This window comes from Trachymyrmex cornetzi, unplaced genomic scaffold (assembly GCF_001594075.2).
Source record: "Trachymyrmex cornetzi isolate Tcor2-1 unplaced genomic scaffold, Tcor1.1 scaffold138, whole genome shotgun sequence".
Lineage (NCBI taxonomy): Eukaryota > Metazoa > Arthropoda > Insecta > Hymenoptera > Formicidae > Trachymyrmex > Trachymyrmex cornetzi.
The window spans coordinates 193,092-217,431 of NW_017295960.1; the positions used below are offsets into that span (position 1 = coordinate 193,092).

At 37.7% G+C, this 24,340-nt stretch overlaps 2 protein-coding genes across 2 annotated transcripts in view; one reads left to right on the forward strand and one right to left on the reverse strand.

Moving 5' to 3' along the window:
* The window catches only part of mAChR-A (muscarinic Acetylcholine Receptor, A-type), a 34,443-nt gene extending 25,449 nt beyond the window's left edge, over window positions 1–8,994 (forward strand). Inside the window, exons 12-16 of the mRNA XM_018522652.1 lie at window positions 47–521; window positions 3,943–4,222; window positions 4,748–4,874; window positions 6,451–6,753; window positions 8,208–8,994. Coding sequence (XP_018378154.1) covers window positions 47–521; window positions 3,943–4,222; window positions 4,748–4,874; window positions 6,451–6,753; window positions 8,208–8,837 — 1,815 coding nt within the window. The 3' untranslated portion in view covers window positions 8,838–8,994. The remainder of the gene's footprint in view (window positions 1–46; window positions 522–3,942; window positions 4,223–4,747; window positions 4,875–6,450; window positions 6,754–8,207) is intronic.
* Window positions 8,995–15,436: 6,442 nt separating this feature from the next.
* Window positions 15,437–23,649, reverse strand: dysf (neuronal PAS domain protein dysfusion). The gene is made up of 9 exons (XM_018522689.1): window positions 23,511–23,649; window positions 22,486–22,667; window positions 18,906–18,967; window positions 18,696–18,785; window positions 17,860–18,036; window positions 17,596–17,780; window positions 17,403–17,509; window positions 16,951–17,104; window positions 15,437–16,559 (listed from the first exon to the last, which is right to left on the reverse strand). The coding sequence occupies exons 1-9, from the start codon at window positions 23,519–23,521 to the stop codon at window positions 15,524–15,526; spliced, it is 2,004 nt and encodes a 667-aa protein (XP_018378191.1). The 5' UTR covers window positions 23,522–23,649; the 3' UTR covers window positions 15,437–15,523.
* Window positions 23,650–24,340: the final 691 nt, after the last annotated feature.

Here is a 24,340-nt window from a genome sequence, read left to right on the forward strand (position 1 = left end):
AGAGAGAGAAGAGAGAGAAGAGACAGGGAGAGAAGACGAGAGATAGTCCGACATGAACGTTACTCCGGTGGTGGAGATACCCGGCAATGACAACTACAGCATCAGCAACGGTCTCGACTGCGGCGGTGAGCCCCATCAATACGCGATATGGGAGCGTGTGACGATAGTGGTGATCGCCGTCATCCTCAGTCTCACCACGGTCGTCGGCAACATTATGGTCATGATATCATTCAAGATCGACAAGAATCTGCAGACGATCTCCAACTACTTCCTCTTCAGCCTGGCGGTGGCCGACTTCGCGATCGGCCTAATCTCCATGCCCCTCTTTACGATATACACGGTGCTTGGTTACTGGCCGCTCGGGCCCCTCGTGTGCGACACGTGGCTCGCCCTCGATTATCTCGCGAGTAATGCGTCGGTCCTTAATCTGCTCATCATCAGCTTCGACAGATATTTCTCCGTCACGCGTCCGCTTACCTATCGGGCCAAGAGGACCACCTTCAAAGCCTCCGTCATGATCGGTGAGTACATATTAAATTTATGAAATATGGATGGGATGAGACGTAAAAAAAATTGTTGGGAAATCTGAAATGTTTTTCCGTCTGTAGAAATTATAGAATTGTCAAAGGACTTTCGTGATTCAAGAAATTTTTGTCGAAATTGTCTCTCTTCGGAGATTTTGCTTTTAATTCTTAATTTATATGATGATGAGTCGTTCGTGTTCCAGATTATTTTATGTCATTTTTACGAGTATATCAACTTTAACATTGTTAAAATGTATTTGTAAGGTTGTATTTAAAAAATTATATATAAATGTTGTAACAACAAAAAACAGGGCGGATTAGAGTCAGCGTGGTAATACCTTAGTTGGTAATACCCTATAATGCTCAATTTCTTCACTTCCAGATAAATTGCGCCAAACCTCATCCAGGAGATATCTCCATTGTATTCTGGGAGATATCTCTTGGATAAAGTTATCTAGAGGTGAAGAAATTGGGCATAAGTCGGAAAGATACCTTAATTTTTTTTTATCGGCATACCCACTCTCACAAAAAAGAGGCATAATAATAGGTATGACAGATAGAGCGTTTTTATTATCGGATCCTAAGTATCACCAAAAAAATTTTGAACCTATTGTTAGTGCATTATTAACAAATAATTATCCTATTGATTTAATTTTTAATACTATTAATGCACGTTTAAAAATTCTCTTTCATAAAGGTACGATACAACAGAAAGAATCAAGTGACGAAATCAAGAGGGATTGTACTTCTTGGTTTGTACTACCTTATGTTCCAAAAATTTCAGACGAGTTTAAAAGAATTGGTAAAACCTTTAATACTAAATTAGCTTTTACTAACTTAAATTAAATAGTTTGATCAAGGGACATAAAGACATTCTCCCAAGAGAAAAAAGAAAAAATGTTTATAAAATTTCATGTAAATCTTGCGATGCCTCTTACGTCGGACAGACTAAAAGAAAACTAAAAACCAGATTGGCTGAGCACCGTAATCATATTAACCGGAACAGTAACAACCAATCAGTGATCACAGAACATCGTATTGAAGTTGGTCATGACTTCGATTGGGAGAACGTCGCGATTCTAGATGAAGAGCGTTTTCTTAATAAGCGTTTATTATCTGAATGCCTTTATATACTAATACAACAAAATAGTCTAAATTTACGCTCAAATACAGAAGGTGTACATCATACTTATATACAATTATTAAAAGACATCAAATAGTTATATGTTTTCGGTTATACAAAAATTTTTGTTTGTGTATTGACATTATCTTTTTCTTTTTATTTTCGTGATTTGACCTGATATGTCTTTCCTATTATATTAAATGTATTAGTCTCTCTCTCATGTTTCGTTCGAGCTGCGATCAACATGCATTTTTTGATTTGATACTTTTTAGTGAATATTAGTTGTAATTAGTTGATCCAATGTTGAGACGAATTCCTTTTATGTCTTGGGGTGAATCACTAGTTTTATTGTTAATTTGAATATTCTATTGTTCAATAGAATTATTTATAAGATAATTTTAATGTTTCGAATAGATTATAACATCAAATCTGCTAATCTGATGGTGATTTTTTCTTTGACATGAAAGGATTGATATTTTAAATTTGTTTTGCTGAAGATGGTTCCAAAGTGAACTGAAACATACTATTTTTAGAATAAAGATTATATTTTTGGAGCGAATTAAGATTGCGTCTTAATTACCGCGCTGACTCTCATTCGCCCTGTTTTTTGAAGTTTTTTGTTGTTTAATTTGAGAGAGTCCGTAAGAAGATTACATTTTAAATGTTGTAACTAATTATACTTGGTGCTCCTGGTATTTCAAAGAGAAGAAATACGCAGCACATGAATGGCCCAATCGTGTACTAAGGGTTAATTTGCGATTTAAAACTTTTATTTTTGCTTGAAAAATCAACAAATTTTTAAGTCATTCTTTTTTAAAAAGTTTGAGTAGACATTGATAAAATTTATATCTTTTTTATATATATATATATATATAAGACTTGATACATCGTTAAATGCCAACGTTTCGTGAACATTGTAGTATCGTGAACGTTATAGTTCGCTTGAACAGGGCGAGAAGCAATCTGATACTGATCAGTATAAGGTTGCTTCTCGCCCTGATAAGTGATCTGCAATATTCACGAAACGTTGGCATTTAATGACGTATCAAGTCACAGAGATAACCCATAAACTTCTCATAACTTCCTTAAAAAAAATATCCGTGGAAGCCTCAAAAGTATGCTTCAATACACCCACTAATCATAAAGTAACATTACATCAATGTTACATAGAAAGAAGTTTTACCAAAGTATCTAAAAATGATACAGATCTGAAGATAATTTGTTTGGACTATTAAAGTAATTATATACGCTTAAATTGTTGACTAGAATTAAAATTTGTTACGGCATTTAAATGTCAACGTTTAAATGTTCTGTTTTGATCCAACAAAATTATTTTCAGATTTGTATTTTTTGATGCTTCAGCAAAACCGTTTTTTCCATATATAATTTTCTACTCAACAATGTAATTGTCGTGCACACACACACACGCGCACACACACGCAATATGTGTTATATTTACAGTGAATGCAAAAAGTATTCGTATATAGAAAATATTTTATAAAAAAAACTTTATTTTTAAAAAGTAAATATTATCCAGCGAGAAATGAATTGATATCGAAACGGTATCGGTACAATAATTTCAACACCAATTTGACATTATTTCGACGTTTAATTGACAATCATTCCTTGTTGAGTAATTAACAATTTATTCGTAAAGAATAAAATAGACTGTATGTTTCTTAAAATTACATATACCAAAAAGATGTGTATTAATTATAGAAAATATATTATCTGAAAAATAAGCAAAAATTAAAAATTATATCGTTTGGATGCTCAAAAAGTATCCGTACAGTCGCAAAATTTAGCTTCTAAAATCAGGAATACATGCGAAGCTCATTTGTTTATGTTAGAACAGAATGTATTCATTGTATAAAATTGTTAATTAATGTTTATTTTCTATAAATAAGACTTTTTTTATAAAAAATTTCCTTGTACGAATACTTTTTGCTCTCACTGTATATTGTTGAGTGAGAGAGAGAGAGAGAGAGAAATTATAAATTGATATAATGTTACTTTATGTTTAGTAGATAAATCTAAATTGATATTCGCGATAAATAACCATCCAACGCTAATTCTTGATAGCTAATATTTAATGTCTTAAATTTTTAACAAACGTTTCGTCCTTAAACTAGGACCTTTTTAATATTAATATATAAAAACAAATCCTTCGAAAAGTCTGGATTCTCGAGTCTTTTACAGTCATACGTTTGTTAAAAAATAAAATAAAATTTGCAATAAATATAACCAAATGTTCGTTGAAAACTACTCCAGACAACAACATAATGATCGTTCCAGGATCCGCTTGGGGTATATCGCTGCTTCTTTGGCCACCCTGGATCTACGCGTGGCCGTACATCGAGGGTCAAAGGACTGTGCCGAAAGCCTCGTGCTACATCCAATTCATCGAGACGAATCATTACATCACCTTCGGCACGGCCATCGCCGCGTTTTATGTTCCTGTCATGATAATGACGTTCCTTTACTGGCGGATCTGGATGGAGACGAAGAAACGTCAGAAGGACCTGCCGAATTTGCAGGCTGGCAAGCAAGACGCGAGCAAGCGCAGCAACTCGAGGTGGTAACTAACGCTTTCAATTGTTTCTCTCTCCGAACTTGTCGTCGGCATGTCACCAAAAAAAAATGCAACCCTTGCACAAGAGAGATGGTAACACATTGCCCTAATTGGAAGATCAGCCCTTCCTTTGATTTTAGGGCATAGATGCACCGGTCGAATGAACGTTTGACACTATTAGATATCGTTAGATTAATTATAATTAATTTCTTTCTTACGTGAAGATATTATTTTAGTCGCATATTTATTTTTCCTTCCTCTCAGATATTATTGAATATCCTTTTATGATTATTTTTATAATTCTTGTTATTTTTTAATGTTTGCTCACGGTCTTTATAAAAATGTTTTTTTGATTTATGGATCTCGTTAAATATTTTCTATTCGTTTAATCTTAATTTGATAAAAATATTTTTTCTCTCGTCTGCGTAACTCCTTTTGACAACGCGAGTAATCGTGTTCCGCGAATATCGCGCAGTCGAAAGACTTAAGTACAGTTCGACGTACTTACTCTCATGTGTTTCCTTGTAGTGACGAGGTTTTAGATATGGAGGAGAGCAGAAGACAGCGAAGCGAATCGAGCACCGCCGACGACGTCTCGCACGCCACGCACATCGCGGTTTCCTACATTGATAAGCACTATCCGCAATACAAGAGCGTAAGTATAGTTGTAACCGTAAGTGCGAATGCGATTACACCAAGTGGAGTCACTTTGCACGTTTACCTATTTGCTTGTCTTTACAATTGTCGTTGATAGTTGGAACTTTATATTTACAATTCGCGCAGTTCAGGATCAGTAATTGTTATTACTTTGAAATCTCGTGTATCTCTTTGCATTTTGAAAGGAAAGTCGCCGATACTGACATAGATCTCCTAAAGATCTCCCTTATTTTTCAGAAACTAAACATTACGCTAATACGATAAAAATATCTATTTAGATGATTAAAGAAATAAAAATTCATAATTTATACATTTATTTGTGGCTTTTGAAAAAATTGTTTCTTTTAGCGTAAAGTATGACGTCTTGTACTTCGCGGGCGTGAATTTGAAAACACCCTGTATATTTTTAATAATATTACATATTTTTATATATTTGTAGTTTTCTAAATTTATTTATATTATTTCTTTCTTTGTTATATCTCAGACAGCACATAATATTTATAAAATGTTTACAAAATATTTGTAAGATTTATTTTGAATATTTCTGTCATCTTAGATTGTACAGATCAGAAAAATTTATTATACATATTATGAAATATGTAGTAAATGCTAGGAAAATATTTAATAAGACATTGTAATCTCAGTAAAAAGTATTTACCAGAAATATTTATTTATACTCATCATAAATATTATATAAGTATTTAGTCTGTATTCAGTCTGTATTTAAATGTTTTCGAATAATGTTTATAGAAAAATATCTATAAAATATTTTTTATATAATATTTAAAAAATAAATAATAAATATTTATAAATATTTATTATAAATATTCTGTGTCGTCTGGAATGATTTTATATAAAATCGTGGAACAACGTAAACTCTGATATATACATACTTGCTTGTAAGACAGATCATAAGCTAACTTAATCTTTACATTGCGTTATAGTGTCAAATATTTGGCCCTATCGGAGCTGAAGGCAAATCTGTATTTATGAGAAAACCTTTTAAAAAAAAAAACCGTCGCGTTGACAGTAATTTTTTTCTTTTATAGGATTAATACAATTTAAGTACAAAATACTTACAAATGAATGTACATAAAATTGTTTAGAATCTTTTTACTTCGATAAAAAACATTTTTATTGATTTATATATTTTAATATAAGCATAAAACATATAAATTATTTTCTATAAAAGAAAAAGAATAGGAATACGTGGCATTACTGCTTACTTTTGGGGTCCATTTCGTTAAACGTTTATCTTTGCTTATCTTGCAAAAAGTTAATTATTGCAAAATTGCAAACAGTGTTATAAAAACTGTTACATCATCTGGCGATACTTTTTAGTTTGTATTTATGTTTCTGAAGTTTTATTTTATTTTTAATTTTTGTTTAAGAAATATTGCTTAAAAACAGAATGGTACGTCGATATTAGCCACCTTCTTCTGCTATCAAGGAAAAATCAGAAAGGATTCGGTATTACATTATGACGCAAAGTTACGTTTCCATACGCAATCTTGGCTAGGTTAATCACTTTCTCGATTACAAGCTTATCCGTATTCGCTTTTTTGGGCGTGCAGCACAGGCCGTTTTCCTGGACCTGGCTGAAGATGTGGTGCATCGCATGGTGGCACAGCGGTCGAGACGACGAGGACGACGACGAGGAGATCGCTGGACCGGAGAGCAGCCACACCGGGGCCGGTTACGAAGACACGCTCACGCCGCTGTCGGCCGAGACGCCGCTTCCCAGCACGGTATCGCGATGTCCCTCCCTCAGCGCGATACAGGCCACGGGGATCGCCCTGGACAAGACCGCGATACAGCACGAGTTATACAAAAGGCCGGCACGGTCGGTCGACCTTAGAAATATTTCCAGCGATACCGTATGTGACGCTTCTATTCGTTTTTACTTGGGATCAACTTGAGAAAAAATAATATCTTTTAGGCTCGATTTCACAATATATGGTTATCCTAAAGACTAAAAGTAACCAAAAAATTTATGAATAAATTTTATTGATCAATCTATTGATAATCTTTAATCTTTAGGTAACCATATATTGTGAAAACGGGCCTTAATGTGTTTTCGAGGGGGGGAATCAGTATTATAACACGCGGCTATTAAAATTATTAGCAATGGCTGCGTTCAGCAGAGAAAGCAGCTTTGCAACTGTTGTAAAATTCTTCAATACGATTGGTCTTGCCCTTAATTCCTCATTGGATCTAAATGTATAAACCAATCATATTCAAGAATTTTACAACAGTTGCAAAGCTGCTTTTTCTGCTGAACGCAGACAATGGCTGTGTTCGGTAGAAAAAGCAATTTACAGCTATTGTAATGGTGAATTCGATTGGAAGTACTAATGCGCACTGGTGCATATTAAACCCGTTATAATTTAATTTGAGTATAATAACACTAATTTAATTTGAGTATAAAAAAAATATTTCGAATCAAGAAATACATATTTCGCCTAATAGTACAATAAAATATATTGAGTATTTCACGAATATTTAATCACGAGTATTTAATCGATTTATTTATAATAAACGTTTCTTGTGTAAAATTTTTTTATTGATCCACGTGTCAGCGAAATTATAGAAAATTTACTGAAATGTCACTGAAAATGAAACCAGTGCGCACTGAATGCGTCCGATTGAATTCGCTATAAGATTTTTTAATATAATTAAATTTTAAATCCATTTTATAATTGCGTAGGCGTAGTTACAAGAATTGACCAATCGAATATTAGGAAAATATTCGACTGTGATAGATCAATTCTTATAATACAATCACAACTACGCTTGTATGATTGTAAAATGGGCTTTAGATTCCGCAAAGAACTGTAAGTTTTTCAAAACGTAATAAGTATAATAATGCCTTAAGGAATTAATTAATTCATTAATTAATCGAATCAATTAATTAGTCACAGTCGAATGTGAGAAGAATACTCGATTTGTCAATTAATAAGGTTTAAGGCTTATTACACCTATTTCGGAACTAAGAGCAAGATTAATCATATTAAAGAATTTTACAATTACAATACTGCTTTTTTTTGCAAAATGCAGCCAAAGTTACATATTATTTATTTAGCTATTAAATATAACATTTGTTCTTGTTGGATGTCTTCCATTGGTTTAATCAGAACATTTTTTCCACTATAGTATACAATTTTTGTATTTAACGTGAAATAGATATATACTTATTTGAAATTTGTCGAAAGCGAGAAAGAAAGTTGCAGTACTAGTCCAGTGTAATAATAATAAACAAAGCTATTATCTTTGAGATTCCAATTGATTCGCACGAAGATCCATACTATGCGTGTGTCTCCTTGACTTCCAGATTTATACGATTCTAATCAAATTGCCGAGTAACGGCGGGAAATTCACCGAGGGGACGAGCATAAGGATGATACATGACGAGTCCATGTCGATCCAGTTGCACCCTATGATGGAAGACAGCGAGGATGACGGTGGTGTTGGCGGTAGCGGCAGTGGTGCCAGCAGGCTCTTCCGTCTCGGCGGCGGGTCCGTGTCGAGCCCATCGACGGTGACGATGAGGAGGCCATCGCAGATGCCGGACATCAGGATACCGTTGAACGCGAAGAACATACCGAAGGTGCTGACTGGCAAGGGTATATTGAACAAGCAGCCGAACAAGAAGAAGAAGAAGATCGTGGAAAAGAAGGCCGATCGTAAGGCCGCGAAAACGCTGTCAGCCATCCTGCTGGCATTCATTATCACGTGGACCCCGTACAACATCTTGGTACTCCTCAAGTCCATCACCGCCTGCTCGTGGTACATACCTCAGGTGCTGTGGGACTTTGTTTATTACCTTTGTTACATTAACAGTACTGTGAACCCGATGTGCTACGCGCTGGGCAACGCAGCTTTCCGCAGAACCTACGTGAGGATTCTCAAGTGTAAGTGGCAGAGCAGGAACCGCGGTACCGGTGCGGTCGATCGTGGATGACATCAGTAACCCATCGATGCGTACTTCGATCTTTTCGCATCGAGGAGGGGAACAGTCTCCTCTCCATGCTTCCGATATCAGCACACTACAGAATTGGAAGTCAACGACCACGCGCGCGCGCGTGTGCATACACACGTACACACATATGCATATACCGAAACAATGCTATACTGTTATTATTATTATTATTATTATTACTACTCTACTATTATTATCATTACTATTATTATTGTTATATCGCCGTTTACTTTTCCTCCGTTTTACGCGTTTCTCAGATCGTACGAAGAAGCGGAAGCGAGGAGACCGGCGACTGCCGCGAGTAAGTTTGGCGCTCGTGACTGCCAAACTTCCCTGTTCCTAGCGATATCGCTCGTCGTTACGGGTATGTCCGGTCGTGTGGTCCACACATCTTTCGGGCTCACTCTCTCCGGATCGTGCGCGACGTTTAATATCCCATCAGCCACTCACGCTATCGTCACGTAGATGAAGAAAGACTACCGGGCGTTTTTTTTTCTGCCCAAGGAACACACCAGGCGTGAGAAAGACAAAATGACTTTATACTGACTTCGTGAGAGTCGAGTGATGATTTTTTGTTACAAAATTCCACCGTTTGACATTAAATATTAAAATAGAGTTCCTTGGGTGAACGATTCTCCGTCCAAGGAACACACCAGGCATGAGAAAGTCAAACTGACTTTATTTTGACTTCATAAAAGTCAAAGCGATGATTTTTTTACTACAAAGTTTGACTCTTTATTGACATTAAGAGTCAAAATAAAGTGTTTTTTTTTTTTAATTTTGTATTGACTTTTACGTGTTCCTTGGATACTGAATAAGAGATTAATCCCCCGACGACCGCGTCGTTTTCGCGCGCTGACCGATCGCGTGCATTTTTCAGTGAAAATTCTATTAATCGTCAGTAATTACGCGGATAACTCGGTTATCCCCCGACGTAACATCGGAGTTTAATGCTCTCTCGAACGTAATTGTATCATTTCGTAATTGCATCGACGTCCATTAACGCATAAAAAGAATTAATCTCGAACTAATGTATTCTTGTCGGGGGGTTAATGACGTGACACCGGATGACGTGAACGGGTCCCCATCCTCGCCTAAAGAATATATGGGGATTGTTTGTTCACAATATTCTCGAATAATCTCGAATTTCGACGATACTGATATCGATCGTCTATATCGAGACGCGTGAATATTTAATGAGGCAGTGGTTCTTAAGCTTTTTTGAGTCGCAAACTCTTGGGGGGGAAACCGAGGGTTCTCAGCTTGATTATTATTTCAGTACTTCAACAGTCGTTCGCCGAAATCTTTTCATTGTAATGAAAATTGACATGGGATGACAGTATGTCAGAAACTTGGGAAATTACGAGAGAATCGTGAGGGAGGAAGAATAGGGGATGCGGACTCGTTCGTGTTGGAACGGAAAGTGCGTGACGGGGCCGTTAACACACTAGTCAAAACGTACGCAGCTCCGGTCTCCAAGTTTCGCAGAGAAGTAACGCGATGTGGATACTGCCATGAATTTAACATCTTTATTAATACCTCTCGAATATCGCACAAGTCGCGCGAGTTCGGAATTATATATTGCGTATCCGGTGCCCTCAGGACTCCCCCGAGGAGTACTGGTACCTTCCTCCCCCCCTCGGTGCGATCGTCACCGTCGTCGCCGTGGTACCGGAGGCATCGCGCTGCCCTTGAGAACTTCCCTTCGGGAGAAAAAAGGGAAAATGGAGTGACGGCGGTGACGAGTAGCACCGGGGAGAGTAGACGAGAAGAAAGAAAGCTAAGTCGCACAACAACTTATTTAAGTAAAAAAAATATATATATATATATATCGAAAGGATAACGATAATCTTCTGTACGCGCAGAATCGCGACTGCAAACACTCGATGTAAATTTTACGACGTAGCGAAGTGTAAAACTGTAAATGAATGTGTTTAAATATAATAATGCTGGGGAGGGGGGGGGGGGGAAAAAAAGAGAGAGAGAGAGAGAGAGAGAGAGGAGAGCGGGAGATTTAACGCTAAATCGAATTCTTCCGTAAAACTAAAATAATACATTCTAATAATACGTGCCAAAAGAAGCTTTAAAAGATTATACCAAGATTATACGACGTGAGAGAAAGAGAGACGAGGCGGAGCGAAAGGGAGGAATGTCGTAGCGCACTCTCGATGCTATTAAGAAATGAGATACCAAAAAAATATATAGTTAATAAAGCAGAAAGAAATTAAATAAAATAAATAAAATAAAAGCACTGTGTCGAGCGATACACTTTAGCGATCGAAGGCTCGTAAAGTAATCAAAGTCAACCGTACGCGCGCCGACATGCCTATAGTGACCTCAAGACTGCGAGACTCTTCATTTCCATCCTTGCGATCATCTAATTATATAATACCTCGCGCACACATCTCTCGATTGTACATGTAGAGAAAGAAGATGTATTCTTTTATGTAAGTGTTCCTTTTCTCTAAAAAGAAGAGATTTTACTCTTAAAGTTCTGCCACTCTTGAAAAGGAATGGTAGAATTTTCACTCCATTGGAGTGGAGAGTTCACTTCGAAGAATTTAGAGAGTTGGGTAGCTCCTTCTTTTTTGTTTCCATAAGTCATACGTGTTCATGTGAATGTTAAAGTCGATCCAAACCGATTCTTGGCTAATTTCCACTTGCGGAAACAAGAGGAATGCACTCTCGTCTTTCGCGTATCTCGTTCACTCGTCACTCGAAGAAGCAAGAAACATAATCGCTGCTCGAACAAGTGCGACAGCGACGTTCCTATGTACGCGTCGGCACGCGTGCGTTTGTACCTTGTACAAAATACCCACGCACACTAAACACGCACTCTCGCGCGATCAGCATACACATATATACACGGTGCAGTGTCGCGGATAGTACGTACTCGCGGGGATGCATCTACGGGGATGAGAAGCCCGTCGAAAGAGTCACGCGCCTCCTTTTCGTCCAGTGTTCTTAGAAAGTTCCCAAAAAATTCTTGGGAAAAATAGTGTTTTTTACATTTTTAGTGCCATATTTTTTTTTAGAAGTTATTATCTTTTATGTCAATGGTTTTAAAGCTTTTAAGATTCATTTCACTCTTAAGTGTTCCAATAAAGTAAGTAATTCAGTAATAAAATCCGTTGTCACCGTTTATGAGATTTCTGTGAAAGATTTCTTTTTGTTAAACGTTGGATGGTAATAAAGAAGAAGCCAATTACGAGTAATGTTAAGATCCAGACATAAAGAACAGGATAAAGAATACAAAATTGAACGTAAAGAATTAGTAATAAAGCCGACGATACGATTTTTCGTTCTACTCTGACGTTTTCCTTATGATTAATTCCATTTTTCTGTTCACCGTGTCTGATCATTTACTTTATGAATGAAGAATGTTTGCTTGGTCAAATGCATTTTCAAAGTTGTATACGATTACAAGTTGTGTATCTACAGCTTTTATTAAATTTTTTAAAAAACGGAAAAGAATCAGATTTTTTCCGAAAATTAAGAATTTTTTAAGAAACTTAAGAACACTTAAGCCGCGATGATCTGAGCGAGAAGAGATCGCGCGATTCTCGACTGGATCCTGTATATGTAGATCGGCGAGAAAAGAACTCGACGACAGAAATGTTGATCACGAACGAACCTAGGTACATCGGGTGGACGCGACGGTAGTTACGTATCGGCAGTGTAATTAACGAGTACAATTAATCAATGATTTCGATCTATTATTCGGGTACTTTTGATACGAGGATTCGCGCTGATCGATTTAGAGACCATTATATACGCGAGCGATTACACCGATAAACTGTAAACACGATTTCTGTTTCCCGAAGTGCGACTAAGCAATGTCGAGTTGTTTTATATAACGAATTTAAAAGCATTCTTCCTCCCATAGATGTGTTAAAGAATTTCGAGAAGAATCTCCCAATAATAATTAAGGTGTTATAAGCATATAATGATCGTTTGTTAGCTGTAAATCTTTAGTGAAGGAGGCAATGCGGGATGTCATACGTGAGAAAACGAAACCTATTTTGTAACTCTTAACGACTGTAATAATATCGTTACAGTCATTAAGAATGATAGAATCGGGTTAAAAGTTAATTTAAAAAAAAAAAAGGAGAAAGACGTATATGAATATCCGTATAATCTCTCGCGTTTTCTGGCATTTTTGAGCGCCGCCGAACATACGGGGGAAGGAAATAGCGTAAGACTCGGTGATATTTTTTTACCTTTATAGTCGATCTCGCGCGATTCGATTTTGCATGACGCGAACCTAATCGCGAACGAATCGCGTTGATATTAAAATGCGACGGTAAACGCGAATGAGGCGAGTGAACACAATGATGTTCGACGTTTTCGTTGCGCTTGCATTTCTTCGTAACGCAAGAGGTGTCGAGAGATGATGAACCCAAACAGAAATAAGCAAGTCATCATAACATCAAAATGATGTCAAAATGATTCCAAAATGATTATTAAAAGTCCTTTTTTCATCATTTACGATTCATTTTAACGTCATTCTGAGTTGTTCTGCTTGATTCGTGATTTGTTCTGCTTGGGAATCGCGGAATCATTTCGAAACAAGAATTTTAGGCTTATAGCGTTTTTGTCAAATTCGCGATTTCGCGAGCCTGAGAGCATTGAAATTCGAGGAGAAATTCAAGACTCTAGAGAATTGCGTTTCTGAGAAAATTATTGTAGCAATTTGCGAGAGAGTCGATGACGTTTCAAAGACTTCGAAACTTTGATATTTTGGCGCAGATAGAATAAAGTCGGAATTTAGAGATCTGAAATCAGGGAGACTCTGCGCGTGAATTTTTGAGAAAAGGGAGAATATACATGTCGAATAGTGGAAATTTATTCAAAAGATGAGCGCACTGAGGGATTGATCGTGTCGAAAGATTCGTCTTGCTTTCGATCTAAACGAAATTTTTAAAAATGGTATATTATATTTGTATTGTATTTCTGGGAAAGTAAATGTTTAAAATGTAAGATTATTAATTAATATGGCAATTAGTATGACAAGAATATTTGTGGTATTTTAAATAGAAAAGCGAGTGTATGGTTGTTCTGTGCTATATAAAAAATTGTGTTTTTTTTTCCTAAAGAAGTGTCGGAAAATTCGTAACTTTGGGGATATATTCTAGAATCTGTCGTTACGTTGGAGCTTCAATTCGGAAGAGACGTTGAACTCAGAAATCCGTGAAAAAGCATTTTCCCATCTGTGCTCTTACGCAAACACTTTATTTATTTATTCCAGCACCGGAACATATCTTCAAAGTTCGGTTTCGCATTAGAGATACGCTCTGCGGGATATTTATTTCGACATTTGTTACAAAAGAGATTCGTAAATGTAAGACGTAACAAAGAGCGTGTTAGTCACGATTAAATTGCACGTGGGCTTACGCATCGGTCGACTCCCGGCCATGGTGAGACCTCCGATCGAGGTGTCAATAAAAACGTGGAGTATTAATGCTAAAAAAAAAAAAAAAATACGACTGGACGAAAACTGGCTGAAGCTGCTGCTACTGCTACAAACGATTAACTGCCTCTCTTTATTTACCTGTTTCCTTTGTAGTACATCACGTCGAGACGTAATGTAACACGCAACGCACCATAACGTTGCGCCAAAGAAAATGAGAAACTCTCCTTCGTCGAATGCGTTGAAATGTACAAAGCGAATATATTTCACGATCGTGTGTTAAACGTAAGATTTAGGTATTTTCAAAGGAAATCTCAAACATATATAGCGCATGTACCTGGGTACCCTCTTACGACACTGCACATTCATACATAGTTATATATAATATATATATAATATATGTAATATATATATTACATATATAATAATATACAATATTATATATGTAATATATATAATATAAATATATATACACTTGGAATATACGCGTACGATGCGTACTATTTATCTCAAAACGAATGTTCTCGCATAAAAAGCGTATACCGGAGATAAACGAAATGATGTACGACTTTTTTTAATCGTAGATTATTGTAAACACCGATGTAATCAGTCTATGTTTATATACGTGTTTTATATTAATGAAGAATTTACGATTCGAGAGTAACATATAAGATGCCAAAGAGACGTAAAGAGATAAAAGAAAAAAAAAGAGAGAGAAAGGGAGAAGACGAACGAGCGTGTAGAAAATTGTGTAACGCGATACCGATAGAATTTGGAAGAATATACTCCGTTGTCTGTGACAAAGAGATGTATGTAAGTACGACACCGCCCTTTTATGTTCGCATTTGATTCTCTTGACGCTCCTTCGGTTGCACTCACACACATTTCCGCTTGGTACATAGTCCTTACCTTCTTCAATTTCTTCTCTAATTTCTTACACGAATTTTATTTTTTTTATTTACGAACTAACTGGTATACGACGTTTACCTACGCTTTTACTATAAAAAAAAGGCTGTAGGAAAACTATCCAAGGAATACCAAGTCAAGAGAAAATCAATGACTTTACTTTGACATTATGAAAGTCAAAATGATGACAACATTTGACTGTTTACTTGACGTTAAGAATCAAAATAAAGTCATTTTGATTTTTTGTTGACTCTTATGTGTTCCTGTATAAATTTTCCCTACTCTTGTACTCTTTTACTGTCTCCTAAACTTTTACTGTATGGCCCCTTCAGATTTATACGTATTTCCTAATTTATTTCGGGAAGTCCTTGCTGTCGTTCTCCGTGGACTGTCCCTTTCTACGTGGTAACTGTAGCGTGATGGGCTGCACCGCGTCTTGATGCTGCTTCCTAGGCTGGGCAGCAAGGTGGCCAGTTGTGGTGGCCGCGATGCTGCTACGATGGAAGGTAATCTTCAAGTTTGGCACGTGTTGCTCGGTGCCAGCCCAGTCAAAGTTGAAAATGGGCGCTTCCGGATGTCCAAGTGTATCCGAGTCGGGCGTGTTGACCGGTGTGGTCGGCGTGGTGATGTACGGGCTCAGTTCCTGGTGCACCACGTCTGGCACCCTCTGCAGCGCGTCCGACCACGCCGGGTTGGTGCCCCAGTTCTCCAGGGGGGTGGAATCGGGCGGTGGTGGTTCAGCCACTGTGGTGGCGATCGAGGATGGTGGCGCAAGCAACGCCTTTGTCGACAGCCGCTTGTGCAGCAACAAACCGCTCCGTTCCGTACCACAACAGTAGTCTCGGTCGAGGTCGGTAAGGTAATACTTGGTGCTGGGTACCGATAATACGTCCGCGCAGCCGCTGGCGTATTGCATGCTGTGACATTGCGCGAATTTCGCCCGATAGCTGGCCAGATGTAGCGAGTTCTTATGGTACTGCTTATGATGATATCTGACCGCGTCATCCAGGGCATGTTGCTGATGACCAGAGATCGTACCCTGGACGCCTCTACCCTCGTGCTGCTCCGCGCCGCTTATAGACATATCCACTGGCTCCGCGTCATCTCGTAGAAGCCGCCTGTTGGGATAATCTGTCGACTGTGCGATCTTCGAGGCACCATGCGACTCCGTCTCGGACCGGTCCGAATGTAGAGATGGTGAGAGCTGGGCGTCGGTATCGTTGGAATATGTCCGAACGTATTCTTGGGCTTGATTGGTAACGGGTCCTGTGGAGGGATAAACGGTGCCGCGACCTTGACCGCTGGGGCACAGCCCGTAAGTGAACTTTGTTTGAGACGAATATTGGTACAGCCATGAACTGGAGCGCATTACTTCTGCCTCTTTGTCGCTGTAATTATTGTATATTGCGCGATATATACATGGAATTAAAGAATGATTTTGCTAAACTATCTAAAAATTTAGATTGATACAGATCTGAAAATAAATTTTGTCGGATTATCAAAATTTAAATATTTATGTAGGAAATTCAAATATGATGAGCAATCCTGTAAAAAATATTGGCAATTTAACAATTAATTTGAGCGTCCTACATAATTATTTTGATAGCCTAATAAAATTTGTTTTCAGGTCTAATAAATTTTTAAATACTTCAGCGAAACCGTTCTTTTCTCTCTCTATAAAAACTATTTTTAAGTTATATTACCGATTAAATTAAATTAATATAAAATTTTATTATTTAGTAGAAAATTCAAAAATTGATAAAATAATTATAAACGTACGTTAGTACTTGATTCGTGCAAACAATTATAGGATGCTGACACTCATCGGAGGTGTCTTTGACTTGCAGCACACAATGGACCCAGAACCACCTCCCGGAGCGACTTTGTAGTTTCAGTAAAGCGGTGGTGGATCGCTCCTGATCAGATTGAATGACTAAAATCAAATTAAAAATAGAGAACAATTTATAATACAGAAAGTATCAGAATTTTGTTTCGAAACCACGCAGCAATTGTCCAAAGAAATATTTTCATTTTTTTTCCTAAGGAATACAACTAGTTAAGAGAAAGTAAAAATGACTTTATTTTGATGAAAGTCAAAATGATGATTTTTTTTATTACAAAAATTTAACTTTTTATTGATATTAAGAATTAAAATGAAGTTATTTTGATTTTTGTTAACTTTTGTGTGTTATTTGGGTTCTCAAGAGAATTTTTCACAAGCCAGCAATTACCAGTTTGATGCTTGCAATAGGCGGTCCTTATAGAATCCCAATGAAGTAGATTATACCACGATACGTTGACCAGCTCAGCTCGCGTGTACTCCAGATGACTTTCCGCGCTACGAAAAAGGAAAAACATTCAGGAAAACTGAATTTCGACAAAATCCTGTCATTTTTAAAATTAATGGTGAATTATATACATTACGTTTTATCAATATGCAAGTACTTCATGTCCATCGAATGAATTGTGGTGAAGATATTCGTCGCACCCTGGACGATGCTCTCTCGAGTCTCCGGCAGGACTACCGGAGTACAGGACGCCAGAAAAACAAACTCGTTACGATTGCAAACAGGAACGAACGGCAAAAAGTGACCCTCCACGAGAATTACCTACGAATAGAAAGAAATAATGCGCGGTATCTGCAAAAAACGAATGATATTTTAAAGTTAATCAGCGGGTTTTAATCACCTTTTGATCGCCGAATCGCAACTGCCTCCGAGAATTTCTCGATACGTTGATTCGGCACAGAAATAGTCTCCTGTCGCTGGGAATGGGACTGTTTCGGGATAATTGATTTTGCACGACCATATGATCCTGCTTGTCGATCACATCATACACGCTGTCCCCGTGAATGAGCAAATCCTCCTGGAAATCTTTCGTCTTATCACGATTCGTTTCAAATGCAACATTCATCTTGCTAACACGAAACATTTAAATGGAAAGAACAGTTTTGCTCAAGTATCTAAAAATTTAACTAAGTAAATCTTAAAATAATTTTGCTGGACTATCAAAATAATATAGAACACTCTGCTAGCTGGTTGCTAGAATGTCAAAATTTTTTACAACATTGTTTATCACGTTTAAATTTCCTACATAATTATTTTGGCTGAGGCAATATTTTTCACAATAAATTATTCATAGATTTAAGATTCTCATTAACAATTCAAATTATTAATATTAAAGAGTAATAAAAAAATGTTTATTAACATTAAAAAGTTATTAAATCGCTTGTCCATTTAATAAATGATATTACATTATTCTTCTGTTTATGATGCGTTTCAAAATTGAAAAAAATTTCAGCGAGTTGTTTGTAGAATTAAATATGTATATAAATTCACACATAAATATTTATGTACTAAAATCTGTTTAGATCGAAAAACAGGATTTCTTTTATTTCATTTTAATTATTTTGATAGTTTAATAAAAGTATTTTAAGATCTGTATCGTGTTACAAATTTTTAGATATTTCAGCAAAATTATTCTTTCCATATAAACGGTATTGTTAATTTTTTTGATGAAATTACCATAGAATGCCCGAGATAATCCGCCGCATTTTCTGATATGTATAACAATTTGCCCTGCTGCGTCATCATCATAATAAAACCGGACATCGCCTGGAAAAGATACATGGTCTGTATCCCATAAATGTATGGTAAATAATGAATAAATGAAAAAAATATGATTATGCATAAGAATAATCAAGCGATTGATATAAATAAATTTAAAATAATTACTTTTGAAAATCCTATATTAGGTGTTGGAATATTCGAGGACTCGGACGGGCAGTTTTTCAATGCTGAAACGGAAAAATAAAAAAGAATCAAAACTGTCAAGATAAAATATGATGTTTAAAAGAATAAACAGATTAATATTATATATTCCATTATAATATTTATTGCAGGACCAAATAGCATATTGCGTCAGAGAAAAAAAAAAGTTAAATCGCTATATCAGTATATATACGTATTGTTACAATGTGGGTTTACAGTCGGCAAGAGGGCGATAGGCGAGCATCGTTATTTCTATTTTTATTTTATGCAACGTGCAAGTGTACTCGATAAGCCTGTCTATCGCGAACTGTATTCTTTTTATCCTACAAATGTAAACGCAAATCTGAGAAAATGCGAAGAATATAGCTGCAAGATTATACAGAAAGATTGATTTTGCTGAAACATCTATAAACTTAGTTCCTTGCAGACCTGAAAATAATTTTGTTGGATCATCAAAATAATTATATAGGACGCTTAAACTGGTTTCTATGTCAAACTGCAGCGTTGCTTATCATGTTTGACGTTCTTGTGTAATTATTTTGATGGTCCAACAAAATTATTTTCAGATCTGTATCAGGCTAAATTTTTAGATACTTCAGCAAAATCATCCTTTTCGCGTAGAAGAAGAAAAGCTGAGCGATCAGTTGAAAAGCATCATCGACCCGAGGTCATCAGAATGCTACCTTCTATCGGAATTCTAATAAAATTCGATATTTTTCAAATGTGCAGTTTTTAGGTATTCCTCTTATGTTACATTTTTATAGATAGCGTATCGATTCCTCGTTCTTCACATGCTGTTCTTACGCTTCATTGTGTTTCGAGTCTTAATCACGTGCTATAGTCTCGGGGCACGCGCGGGCTTCCAACGGACCGGAAAGAGAGAAAGAGAGAGAGAGAGAGAGAGAGAGATCCATTTCAATCTCGTATTTTTTCACGCGATTACTCGCGCGCTTGCCACCCTCCTCGCACGGGGCTTCCCCGAAAAAGTAAAGAGGGGAAAAAGGTATGCATCGCGGGACGAAGAAGAGAAAGAGAAGGGTGAGGAAAAATGCGTATGCTAATGCAGCACGGCAGCGTTTACTAACGGCGCTACATGGGACTATAGTACCCGATATCGCGAGACAATGAGCGCGAGAGAGAGAAAGAGGGAGAGAAAGAGAAAGAGGGAGACGGCTAGAAAGGGGAGGGGGGGAGGTTAGGGGGCAAGGAGAGCAGAGAGGAGAACGGAGAAGAACGCGCGCGAGAGGAAGGGAGGCTGCAGCGCGGGCGGCAGAGGAATGATAGGGAGAAAGAGAGAGACACAGTGAGAGGGGGACGCGATGCGGGGAGGAGGAGTGTGGGTTACAGGAGCGTGAGAGTGTTGTTGCAAAGGCCGACAGGTCAGCGGATCACCCGGAACTCGCGCTTAGACTCCGCTGAGTTTGAACGCGCGCCGGCCGATCTTGCCTTCTTGCATCGCTTCGCTTCGCTTTGCTTTGCGCTCGCCTCGCCTCGCCTCGCCTCGCTCCGCCTCGCCTCGCCTCTCCAGTCTCCTCTCCTCTCCTCTCCTCTCTTGCGAGTCTCTCTCGTTGTTGGTACCCACCGGGATACCACGTTCCCCGCCGTCTCTCCCTGTGTCTACGAGAAGCTTACAGCCGGGTTACCCGGCCGACTCCCGCAACCGAATAGAAATTCTCTTTTGCGCGGATCGTTTGAGCGGGTCACCAGCCGATTACAGCCTACGAGGAGAGATTGAGGACCGCGAAAGCGGATTCTCCAAATTCAGCAAATATCTCGGGTTGAAGCGTTTATTTCGATAATGCAAGGACGATCAAACATTTCTCGGTTAACAATAATAACGAACGCTTTCTGTATTGGACGGATAAAATTCAGAATCACACATTTTATTATCTCCGCTTTTACATGTTTTCTTGTTACTTTTTACAAAACGATGCTCTCTCTTCATCGAGACCAATAAAAAAATTATAAAAAACTATATATATAATAGTGTGTTTCAATAAAGTTTCATCCCTATTTTTATCGACAGTTTTTCAATCACTTTTCATCGAGTGGTTGTTATCGAAGTTAATAATAAATTTTCTTGCATTGCATTACTGAGATAACTCTCATAGATTCTTTAGTTAAAATATAATTTCGAAATGATTTTAATCTCTCATGCATTTTTTAAAGTAACAAATGAAGCAAACGTTGCTATCAACAGTGATTGCAAAAGTTATTACGTTTATTACTTGTGCCTAATTATGTTTAGAATCTTTCGTCAGAATTTAAAAACATTTTCACGTGTAAGAAATTTATTAATAATCTTGAAGCAACAAAAAATAATTTGCTGTATTTGATGGTCCCTACGATTTTTATGCTTGTTACTTGTATCTAATTATGATTAATCGAGAATTATTCGTCGGAATTTAAAAGAATTTCTACGTGCAGATGGAAATTTATTAATAATTTGCTGTATTTGGTGGTCCCTACAATTTTTATGCTTGTTACTTGTGTCTAATTATGATTAATCGAGAATTACTCGTCGGAATTTAAAAGAATTTCTACGTGCACGGATGGAAATTTATTAATTTTTAAACAACAATAGCATTAACTTGGTGTATTTGACGGTCTATACAATGTATCCCGGTCATTATGTACGGCAACAGTACGGTCGAGTACCAATGCGCTCGCTGAAATATCAGAGTAGAGACGCGGGGAATTGCATGGCACGAGCGCTTGCCGGCATTGAAGTCTCGGACGATGGATGTGAATTACTGTAAAGATATAGTAATCGCGAGATACGCCGATGGACTCGCTTTATCACGTTCTTTATTTTATGGAGTAACAAGTTGTAACTTGGTGTGACGCGACGCGCGTATTAAATCAATTTACTCGGTATTAAAGGTATAAGCTAAACATTTAAATTAATAATTTAACAATTTCTAATAATAATAGTTAGACTGAAATTGATATTAAATTTGTATCCAACGTTAATATTCAATTTATCCTGTTATTGATTATCATCGATATGAACATTTGATATCTAACGTTGGTAATTTTTTTATAATTGTATTAAAAAATAAAAAATTTAAGAAAGTAAGAAGTATAAAAAATAAAATATCGCATTCAACAGCGAGTTATTATACGGAAAGAACAATTTTGTTAAAGTATTTAAAAATTTTACAGATCTCTCTGAAAATAATTTTGTCCAAATAATTGTATAAGATATTCGAACTAGTTGCTAAAATGTCAAAACATTTTGCAGCATTCCTTGATTTTTCTTTATAATTATACTTTAATGATCTATCTATTTGTTTAAATACTTCAGCAAAATTCTTTCCATGTAGCATTTCAATATTTTTCCACACAGCTCAGAACATCTTAGAACTTCAGAATCGACAGTAAATATCACATGTCACTTCGACATTTATGCGAATTAAATCTTTCATTTTTTCCAAATAAAAACTTGCCGATCAGAGAGAAGTCGCTCGTGACTTCGAGACACGAAGAAGGTAGAGAGCTTTATAAGATTTAAAGGCATGAGCAAATTCTCCGTTCGCCGTACCTTGCTGAAAGTAGTTGGCTTTTCGCAGGAATACGCAGACCAAGGCCATAAGCTGCAGCTGGGAAAGCCTCTGGCGTGTCGAGGGCGGTAACGGCAGTAAGTCACGTAGATTCGCGATTTCGGCGTTTATCAGGTCCCTTCGGAGTTTGCTGGCGCCTTTCGTAGACTTGCTCGCATCTATCCTTCAAGCACACGCTGACGTTACCGTCATTTGCCGCGGCACGCGCGTGCGATACGCACGTGCGTGTCGCGCCGTACAACGCGCGTCGCGTATTCGTTCCGGTTTTATTTTATTTCGCGAAAAACTGTCGGCGGCCACCCACTGTTCACTTCAACATCCCGGAATCGTGGCATCTCGTACTTCAGCAAGGAACGTCCCGAGTCCTCTGAAACGTCCGCCGTGCATCTCGGCGGTCATAAGGGAGAACTCACCCCCGAATCAACTCGAGGATCAGCGGCTTGTTCTCCATTCAATTTCTTATGATTGACGTCATTTTTATTTTATTAATTTTCCAGTCGGACAACACTGAAGAAGCAAAAGTCTACCTCTCGTGGTCCAACGTTTATTCCATTGCTTTCCTAGTCTAACCGGATCACTGGTGTCTAATTGTGTGTTTTTCAAAAGGTTTTTGGGCTCTAAAAGATCTAAAAAAATTCCGATACACTCATTCAAGAATATAATTTTACAATAATGTGACCAAAACGTTTTTCACCTTTTCTGTATGTTCCAGACAACACGCAAGTCTAAAAAGGGGACTTAAGATGTCTGACAGACCTCTTAATGACGTCTTCAGGAAGTTTTGTGTCCGCATTATGGACATATCGTTCTTTGGGATTCGAATTCGAAGCAGAATAATTAAAAATAGAAAATTCGCCTGGTTCTTGAAATCCTCGATTGGACCACGGAGGATTCGCGATTTATGCATTCAGAGGAGTCGGTGATGATCCTTGCCGAGGTATGAGGCGACAACTTCAATGAAGACGATGGCGATGAGCGAGGGTGCTGGACCGCGGACGTAACTTACCGATTGAACATATTTTGGTAGCCAGGAAGACATTAGTGGTCGATCACTGGTAAACAACGAGCGGGGGGACATCCGGGTCGGCAGGTTCTCGCGAAACTGCGGCTACGATCTAACATCCGGGTCATAACGCGCAACTACACTGAACACGTGGATGGACTGGCGGAGGCTGGTTCTCCTACCACCACCGACGTCGCCGCTACCACCTTCTCCTCCTTCTTCTTTTTCTTCTCCTCCTCCTCCGCCATCACCTCCTCTTCATCCACCTACTATTTCGTCTTCGCCGCTTCTCCAGCCTTCTCTTGCTTTCGCTCGTGGGGTACCGAGGTCTTTCCCTCTTCCTCCGCCTCCACCTCCTCCGCGCCGGTTAATTCCTCGGTCTCGCTTTTACGTTTGCTCGCTGCATTTACTCGCTCGCTCTCAGGTCACGATCGAGAGCGCGGAGTCCTAGCTGGTACCTCTACCACTGCCACCAGCCCACCACCGTCGCCACCACCTCCGCTACCGGTTGCTCCGTCTCTCTTTTCTGCATGCGGTTTCTGCGCTCAGCTCGCGACTGTCGCTCAGCTCAGCTTGAGAAATTTTCGGAAACTATTATGCAATACGCTAACTACGGTGTAAGTTTTGCCCGATTAACGAAAAGACAAACGAAAACGCGTCCACTGTTAGATATCAAAACATTGTAACCTAATACCAAATTAAATAATAAATATTTTGTTATTTTTAACTTCGATGTGTGTCAAAATATAAATCAATCTATTTCTGTATAAATATAAATTAGCTTCAAAGTAAACATTGTCCATATTAATGAAACGAATTTAATAAAGAAACTA